At 34.6% G+C, this 9606-nt stretch overlaps 1 protein-coding gene and 1 pseudogene across 1 annotated transcript; one reads left to right on the top strand and one right to left on the bottom strand.

Annotated features, from left to right (window-relative positions):
- LOC107665927 (BRCA1-associated ATM activator 1-like) overlaps positions 1-1121 on the bottom strand; it is a 9135-nt pseudogene extending 8014 nt beyond the window's left edge.
- A 153-nt stretch (positions 1122-1274) lies between these two features.
- LOC107665968 (eukaryotic translation initiation factor 3 subunit B-like) lies at positions 1275-8470 on the top strand. Its single transcript, XM_016457056.1, has 17 exons — positions 1275-1503; positions 2307-2499; positions 2608-2727; positions 2915-2972; positions 3204-3332; positions 3912-4069; positions 4147-4278; positions 4365-4431; positions 4511-4557; positions 5107-5317; positions 5399-5471; positions 5557-5679; positions 5793-5871; positions 6364-6502; positions 6606-6815; positions 7055-7163; positions 7295-8470. Exons 1-17 carry the CDS (start codon positions 1401-1403, stop codon positions 7396-7398), a joined length of 2055 nt encoding a protein of 684 aa, XP_016312542.1. The 5' UTR covers positions 1275-1400; the 3' UTR covers positions 7399-8470.
- The last annotated feature ends 1136 nt before the right edge of the window (positions 8471-9606 follow it).

The raw sequence follows: 9606 nt of genomic DNA, 5'->3' as shown, positions 1-9606 counted from the left end.
GTGTGTGTGTGTGTATATATATATATATATATATATATATATATAAAGTTATTGACTGTATTTATATGTATATAGGTTTTGTATGCATTTAGGTTATTGAAACTACAGGAATTATGTAATTTAATAATTTGAATTATTTGTAATTATGTTTATTGAATTACACACCTAGTTTCAAAAAAAAAAAAAGATTTGTTACCGTGGAAGTACCAAGAATTTCTTAAGAAGGCCCTCAAATATTTCAAATATTGTCTTAGATTTTGGGGGGGCTTAAAGTCAAAAAAGTTGAGAACCTCTGTGCTAGACATTAGAGTGAGCAAGTAAGTATATATGCTGCCAGTAATGTAAATATGCCACTGATGTTCTGAAAACTATTGTGGAAACGGTCTCACCTCAAGCAAATGGAAGCCCTGTTTGGTGGCAGCCAGAAGTCCAGTGAGTTTGAGGGTGAAAGAAATTATAGCAGGATCTGTAGTTTTAGATGTACAAACACTAGAAATAAACTCCAAGAGACACGGCTGATGCTGCAAAAGCACCTGTCCATTACCTGAAGAAACAGAATAGTAACATAATCACTACAAGTACTACAATACATACAATATATCACTCTACCAACTCTTCTCAACTAGTCAAAAATTTATCCATTTGATTGCAGGTCACTCACTTTGGATATGCAGCTCTTTGAACCAATCAAGCAGCTTCTCTAAAGAGGTGTCATCAGGTGGAGACTGCTGTGGGTCGGCCAGGACCAGGCAGACCGCTGGTAGCAAAGATAAGCAGTCACTGTCCATGATATCATAGTCCCTGGATCACCAGCACATGTCGGATCTCCACAGAGGACAAGAAGGTTTAATGTAGTGCTCGGTCAAATCAAACTGGAAGTGGCAACAATAAAATATCAAATATATAAGTTACCTTGACAGATGAGTACGCAAGTATGGAGAAATGATTCAAACGTTTGTCAAACCTTTTCAAGAGTTTGCAACTGTAGGGGTACAACAAGACACTCAAAATCAAATGTAAAAACATCTACACTCTCAACGTAACTATAATGAGGAAAAAACACCTTTTCATTTATCACATTTAAAGCAGCTTGATATCAAAGTTGGCTGCACTTACTGTACTGTCGCTCCGTACGGTGTGCTGGGAAGGACATAAAAAACGACATCCTGAGCGATGACGCGTCTAGCTTTAATTGCGCAAATTCGGCGCACTTTAATGTCCTTCAATAGCGTAACCGCCTCTCACTCACTCGCATGGTTACAGCGGACGCTTTGAAAGTTCCTAGCTGCGGCTGCGCAGTCAGGAGGCAGCCAGCATCAACATTATCTGACGCATTTCTATTGGTTGTGTAAGTAAAAACAGACAGACTGCGTTGAGACTCAGCGATTCCAGTTCGTCAAATGCAACATACGGTAAATATGGCGGCTGAATCGGAATTTGATGAAGAAGAGGAGCCTCCGTTCAGCGATCCGGAGGATTTTGTGGATGACATCGATGATGAAGGTAGAGGCTGCAGTGAAATCCGCTATTTGCGCGGCCTCTACGCAAGACAGTCACCATGCACATCACAACTAAAACTGCTATAAGGTTAACTTACCTCAAATTCAAGGCAATGCATTTTTTTTTCCTGAGCAATAATATTATGACATCTTTCATTACAGTTTATTTCTATGCGCATAGAAGGACTATTCTGCTAATTTGACAGCAAGCAGACAAACGTGTCATATGCATTCTGTCATATTTTGCACATTTGTCATATTTTATATAATTATTCAGTTCCGTTTTTGCTAGTGTCGTGCCTTGCAAATATTTTCCGTGGTAACAATTTCCGCCAGGATACCAGGTACAGTTATAAAACTAATAAAACTATAACTTTGCAACTTTGTACACTATTTTCATTAAATTAAAATATTGCATTTGAAATTGATGAAAGGATTTGTATTAATTTGTATATTAAGGCAAATCACATGTTCATTTGATAATTTTATTAATATGATACTAATGAAAACACAAATTTAGAAAAATGTTTCACTTAAAATGTTCTTCATATGGAAACTTTTAAATGAACTGGGTATATTAAGTTACAAATATTTAAAATGACTGAATCCACTTCATTAGGGTACATTAAAAGGCTAGATCAGGTAAAAAAAAAAAAAATTCTGTACTGTACTTGTAGGATCTATTTAAAACTTCACATTTTAATTTTTAGAGCAGGTATTAAATGTAATAATGCACATGTACAGTAACAGTTTTCCAGCAGCCCAGTTTCTAAGTTGTGAGTGAGAAGTTTGTGTGGTTTTATGCAGAGTTGTTGGAGGATGTTTTGAGGGAGAGACCTTTGGAGGCTGATGGGATTGATTCGGTGGTCTTGGTGGACAACGTTCCTCAGGTGGGCCCTGAACGTCTGGAGAAACTGAAAAATGTGATCCATAAAATCTTCTCCAAGTTTGGAAAAATCACTAATGAATTTTACCCTGAAGCGGCTGGGACGACAAAAGGGTAAGTTACTGACTTTAATTTTATCAGATCAAAACTATCAAATCTGATTGTGATGATTCTGATATTTTTACAGACCACGATTTAGTGATAAATGCAAAATGTTCTCAGGTATATCTTTCTGGAGTATGCGTCCCCTAACCATGCTCTGGAAGCTGTTAAGAATGCAGATGGTTACAAGCTGGACAAACAGCACACATTCAGAGTCAATCTGTTCACCGATTTTGACAAGTATGTTTTTAGTGGGGTTCATATGTTTGGAAGCAGAACATAACTTGTTATGACTGGTTTATGACTGTTTTATTGCGATCTGCAAAAAAATAAACTTTGAAAAAAAAATAAAACCTTTTTTTACTCTACAAATATTGAGGTTCAGTAGTGATTCAAAACTTATGGATCATTTATCTTTTTGTTTCAGGTACATGAATATCAGTGACCAGTGGGAAACCCCCGAAAAACAGCCATTTAAAGACTTTGTATGTAGTTCTGCTCCTGTTATTAGGGAAAAAAAAATATATATATATATATGTTAAAGATTTATTTGTGCCTGCATTGTCTGTATACATAAAAGATTGGTATTGTAAAACACTAGGAATAAGATGTTTCAAGATTATTGGAATATGGGTGTGTGAGTTTGGCTTTTTCAGTTTTTTCTGTTTTTAGCCAATGACAATGGCATTACATCATTTTCTGTCACTTTTTACTAGGGCAATATGAGGCACTGGCTTGAGGATCCAGACTGTCGTGATCAATACAGTGTAATCTATGAATCGGGAGAGCGAACTACCATATTTTCCAGTGACCCGAAGGAGCCGATCCTGGTTGAAGAGAGAGCTGTGAGCACATTTCCTTTCAAACAGGCTTCAGGGTTATTTTAGTATTATTTATTTACTATTTAATAATTAATACAATATATAACAGATTTGCTTTAGTGTTAATTTAGATTTGCTTCAGTATTTAGTCTTTTATTTTAATATTATTTATATGCAATTATAGTATTAATATTTTGAATTGGAATATTTTCAGTTTTCATTTTTCATTTTAGTTTGTTTTAATAATAATGTTTCAGTTTAGTTTTTTTAAGTTTAACAAGTTTTTTTATGTAATATTTATTTTATTTCAGTTTAAGTTAACAAAACCTTTTTTTTTATAGTCTTAGTTAACAATAACAAAACGTTTTCTTGAAAGAATAAAGATTTGCTATCTGCTCCAGAGATCTAGATGTCTATTGGTGGAATAGTTATGTTCAATTGCTCATCCACAGTCTTTCATTTACAGCAATAAATACAGGCCTACTGATTAATAGTGTGTTTGATTTTTTGGTGTCTTGTAGACACCTTGTCATGTTATTGTACCTTGCAAATAAATGCGATATAATCCTTACATTACTAACTCAGAGTTGTATCTTTCTCCAGCGCTGGACAGAGACTTACGTCCGCTGGTCACCCAAAGGGACATACCTGGCCACCTTTCACCAACGAGGAATTGCATTGTGGGGTGGAGAGAAGTTCAAGCAGATACAGAGATTCAGCCACCAGGGTGTCTCTCTCATTGACTTCTCCCCATGCGAGAGGTAAACACCTGAGAAAGAGAGCGAGAGCAGCTATTACAGAGTTACTCATGTGAATAACACATTCAAAATGTGTTCAGGTATGTGGTGACGTTCAGCCCACTGATGGATACTAAAGAGGACCCTCAAGCCATCATCATCTGGGACATCCTGACCGGACAGAAAAAACGTGGCTTCCATTGTGAGAGTTCGGCACACTGGCCTATTTTTAAGTGAGTGTTTTAATTACCCTTTGTTTGTCTATGTTCATGAACCTTTCATTAAGATAATAAGAAGTTCTGAATTGTTTCTCTCACAGGTGGAGTCAAGATGGAAAGTTCTTTGCCAGAATGACACAAGACACTCTGAGCATCTATGAAACCCCGGTAAGATAAAGCATTATCTTCAATATGCAGGTCTTGTATTTACTCTTTTTTTAATGATGCTTTTGTTAATTTCTTCCAGTCAATGGGTCTGCTAGATAAGAAGAGTTTGAAAATAAGTGGAATAAAGTAAGTCTTACCAAATGTATGCAGTATTGTAGAAAGTTATTAAAGGCACATAATTCATCCTAGTGTTATTTTAGTGTCATGGAGATAATATTATAATTTTTTTTTATTATTTTGAATTAGTTTTTATTTTACATTTTCTGTTTTTCGTTTTATTTCAATTTTAGTATATTTATGTTTTTCCATTTTTATTATTATTTGTTTTAATTAAATGTTTCTTTATAATTTTTATATATTTATTTTTATTTCAATTTTAGTTATTTTAGTACTTCAAGGTAAACTAAATGAAAATGAGAAATGATGCTTTGGAATAAAATAAAATTACATACATTTATAGTTTTATATTTAAGTTAAAGTTTATTTTATTTCAACTAACAAAAATGTTTTTTTAATGGTTTTAGGTTCAGTTTTAGGTGACTATAATAACCCTGATTAAAAAAAAACATTTATTAATTCCTTTAAGATAACTATAAGAGTGATCTAGCTTTAAGTTTTATCAGGAAGCCAGATTTTTGTAAAATGCAACCCTAAAAATGTTTTCCTGTCCAATAGAGATTTTTCTTGGTCACCGGGAGACAACATTATTGCCTTTTGGGTCCCGGAAGACAAGGACATTCCAGCCAGGGTAACGCTCATGCAGTTCCCATCCCGTTTAGAGATTCGGGTGCGAAATCTTTTCAACGTGGTGGACTGCAAGCTTCATTGGCAAAGACAGGGTGACTACTTGTGTGTGAAGGTGGACCGAACACCCAGAGGAACACAGGTGTGTGTGTGTTTGTAGAAAGTTCTCTAATAATTTCAAAGGTCTTCAAATTTCCCCAATTTATTTTCTGCTCTTCAATAGGGTGTTGTCACAAATTTTGAGATTTTCCGCATGAGAGAAAAACAGGTTCCTGTTGATGTGGTAGAGATGAAAGGTAACCAAGACCTTAAATTCTCTTAAAGGCCATAAAGAGCATTTAATAGTATATTGAACTAAATGGAACATCTGATCTTTATTAGAGAGCATCATTGCATTTGCCTGGGAGCCCAATGGCAGTAAGTTTGCGGTACTACATGGAGAATCACCCAGAATAAATGCCTCATTTTACCACGTCAAAAGCAATGGCAAGATTGATCTCATCAGTAAGTGCCAATCATGTTTTTTAAAGATGTAAATCTAGATTAGTACATTTAATACTATGTAAATTTATGCTACTAATATTATCCTGTTGAATTTTGTATTTGTGGTTTTCCAGAGATGTTTGATAAGCAGCAGGCCAACAGTATCTTTTGGAGTCCTCAAGGTCAGTTCCTGGTACTGGCAGGACTGCGCAGGTTAGTTTATATATTATATTATATTTAAATTGCAAATAGCGTTCAACAGTTTGGGGTTTGTAATATTTGTTTTTGTTTTTGATAGAAGTCTTATGCTTACCAAGGCTATGTATTTTACCAAAAAAAAACAGTAAAACAGCAATATTGTGAATTATTATAGTTTAAAATAACTATTTTCTATTTTAATGTTTTAAAATGTAATTTTTTCCTGCGATGGCAAAGATGAATTTTCAGTCTTCAGTGTCACGTGATCCAGAAATCATTCTAATATGTTGATTTGGTGCACAAAATTCCTTATTATCATTGTTGAAAACAGTTTTTTTTTTTTTTTATGGAAATCATGATAATTTTTTTCCGGGATTTTTTGATGACTAGAATGTTTAAAATAAAGGCATTTATTCGAAATAGAAATGTCTGGTAAATGTCAGATGTTTTTCTTACATCTTAATTGCTTGGCTCATACAGATGATATTTTTCTTTTTTTCTGTGCAGTATGAATGGTGCTCTTGCATTTGTGGACACGTCAGATTGTACCATTATGTATATCGCAGAGCATTACATGGCCTCTGATGTGGAATGGGACCCTACCGGCAGATATGTGGTGACTTCTGTTTCCTGGTGGAGCCACAAGGTCATTTGACATGTTCACTTCCTTAAGTTACTATACGTTTATCCTCATAATGTTTTTTTTTTTTTTTTTTTTACTTGCATAAATTTACTTACTGTGCATACAGGTGGACAATGCATACTGGCTTTGGACATTCCAGGGACGTCTTCTGCAAAAGAACAACAAAGACAGATTCTGCCAGTTGCTATGGAGACCACGCCCTCCTACTTTACTAGGTCAAGAGCAAATAAAGGTGACAGGCTTTTCTACTGTTTACATTTGTAACATCTACACAATTTTCCAGAAAATTTCCTTCGGGGGAAGTCGTGGCCTAGTGGTTAGAGAGTTGGACTTGTAACCAAAGGTTGTGGGTTCGAGTCTCGTACCGGCAGGGATTGTAGGTGGGGGGAGTGAATGTACAATAAATATAAACAGCATACTATTATGTAAACAAAAACTATATATATATATATATATATATATATATATATATGAATGCATACATATATGTACATTCATATTATAATTTTTTTATTTATTTAATATTACAATGCTTCCACAATGCTTTTGATGCAGGAGTTAGTGGATAAACGTCGTTTGATGATGGAAGAATACAGCCGGAACAAAGAAAGTGCCATTCAGCTTTACAACCAACAGAGGGAGCTGCGCCTTCAGCTCAGAGGAGGTGAGAAACACTGTCCTTTCTTACATTTTTTCCCCCTTTATTCGGACTCTCTCTATAGTCCTCATTCTCTGCCGACATACTTTTCCATCTGTTATAAGTTCATTGAGTTGCACTGAATTATCATCTCTCAGGTGTGGACACAGATGAACTGGACAGTAATGTGGAGGACTGGGAAGAGGAAACCATCGAGTTCTTTATCAGTGAAGAGATCATTCCTCTCGGAGATCTAGAATAGACCTACACAGAAAGCACTACTGTTTCCAGCTGTGAGACAAAATTATCACCCCCAGAGAGTACCACCAGTCCTTTACAAGTGCTTTGTATGACAGATACACCGAGTATGTTTATATGCGCAGTTATAATCAAGCTGGTTTTTGCACAGTTGAGCAAAAAGTTCACACACGTACATAATCAAATATTTAAAGGAAGAAATATTTTGCAAAAACCGGACTGGTATGATTCTAGTCGGATTAAATGACTTACATGACATTTTAAACAGACAAATTATTGTTTAAATCTGACTAAAATCAAACTTTTAAAGTGCAAGTAAACACGATTACTGATTCACACTCAGTATATTCCTGCTGAGAAGGGAAGTTGTTTGATTCTAATATGAGTTTAAGTAAGAGCTCATATTCTTCATAATCCCCCTTCATACAATTTTCTTGTGGATTCACTGAAAGAAGTAAAAGGCAGTGATTTATCATTTGCTATTCTTACTGACAGAGCAAGATACTTCTCAATAACCAGTGGTACTGTTTTGTGGGTTATCATTTCTCCAAAGAAAACATGTCTGATACAAGAGAGGAATTTCTTTTGGCTTTCTGTGGTCTGGTCTTTCATATAAGAACATTTTGTTTACTAGGGAAATCTTTTCATAATGCAATTTTTTTCCCACCATCATTCCAATGGAAATACTTATAGACATCATGGAATTCTCACTCGTGACTTGGCATGTGCTGCAGACAGTATCAGGAGGAATAATGTCAAATCCAAGCTGCACTTGTACAGGATAATTCTAAAATTATAATGGAATTTTAACACAGTAAAAGCATTACAACATTTGATAGGCAAGTATAATTTATGAATTTAGAAACGATGTCTTCACAAGCATCATAAAAAAAAATTATATAAAAATTTTCTTTGTATTTTATTTAATTTACTTCGTTTTATTTTACTTGAATTTCCCACAAACTGAAATTGTTTTAAAGCCTCCATACAAACATACAAGATTGTGTGTTTACTCCTATAGTAAATGTAAGTGACTTGACGTTTCTCCTGTGGTTTAATTTTGTTAAAACACTATCCCCCGGTTTCACAGACAAGGCTTAAACCTAGTCCTAGACTAAAATGTAAATCTGAGCTGTTTCAACTGAAAGAAACTTGCACTGACTGATCTTAAAACATGTCAGTGCCTTTGTTTTGTCTTAAGATGCACACCAGTAATGCTTTTTTCTAAGGGATGTTTATAAAAATTACTTAAATGTCCTAATTGAACAATGGCCTAATCCTGGTTTAGGCCAAGCCCTGTCTATGAAACCAGGCCTATATATTTTTTTATTAATTAATAAATTTTTTAAACGTTGTGTTTATTTTGTGCAAAAACAGTGAGGTTATGTCAGTCCCACCTCTACGCCCCAAACACCAAACCAATACTACATTATGTACTATTCCCATTGTATTATATTCTAATAGTTGACAAAGTAGTTGGTTTTACAGCGGCGCGGCCATTTGTAATTTGACATTTGAATGTGCGAATCTTCCAGTGACATCGTTTCGCTATTTTTCCTGTACATAAACAGTCCTGATATTTTATTATCATATTATTTTATTTTATTATCATAATCATAAATACACTGGTTTGTACTGCAAATAGTTTTACAGTTTACTGCACTTTATGAATAGGAAGTCGCAGATTCTGAGCAAATAGCTTCCGCATTGCAAAATAAAGCAAGATCGTGATGACAGTGATTAAAACCATAGATATGCATATCTATGTTAAAAACTGCTAATGATATAATTTGGGGGGGGGAGAATACAAAAAGCTTTTTGAAATGCCGATCCCATTGTATTATATTCTAATAGTTGACAAAGTAGTTGGTTTTACAGCGGCGCGGCCATTTGTAATTTGACATTTGAATGTGCGAATCTTCCGGTGACATCGTTTCGCTATTTTTCCTGTACATAAACAGTCCTGATATTTTATTATCATATTATTTTATTTTATTATCATAATCATAAATACACTGGTTTGTACTGCAAATAGTTTTACAGTTTACTGCACTTTATGAATAGGAAGTCGCAGATTCAGAGCAAATATAGCTTCCGCATTGCAAAATAAAGCAAGATCGTGATGACAGTGATTAAAACCATAGATATGCATATCTATGTTAAAAACTGCTAATTATATAATTTGGGGGGGAGAATACAAAAAGCTTTTTGA

This window comes from Sinocyclocheilus anshuiensis, unplaced genomic scaffold (genome assembly GCF_001515605.1).
Source record: "Sinocyclocheilus anshuiensis isolate Anshui unplaced genomic scaffold, SAMN03320099.WGS_v1.1 scaffold775, whole genome shotgun sequence".
Lineage (NCBI taxonomy): Eukaryota > Metazoa > Chordata > Actinopteri > Cypriniformes > Cyprinidae > Sinocyclocheilus > Sinocyclocheilus anshuiensis.
The sequence above is the reverse complement of the archived record's forward strand: the minus strand, read 5'-3'. Positions and strand labels throughout refer to the sequence as shown.

Bases quoted from the DNA above. Each gene is read 5' to 3' on its own strand.
- LOC107665968 (XM_016457056.1), top strand. From the start codon at position 1,401: ATGCAACATACGGTAAATATGGCGGCTGAATCGGAATTTGATGAAGAA. The intron at 2,500-2,607 runs GTAAGTTACTGA...AAATGTTCTCAG, and splicing joins GCGGCTGGGACGACAAAAGG to GTATATCTTTCTGGAGTATG. The intron at 5,318-5,398 runs GTGTGTGTGTGT...GCTCTTCAATAG, and splicing joins GAACACCCAGAGGAACACAG to GGTGTTGTCACAAATTTTGA.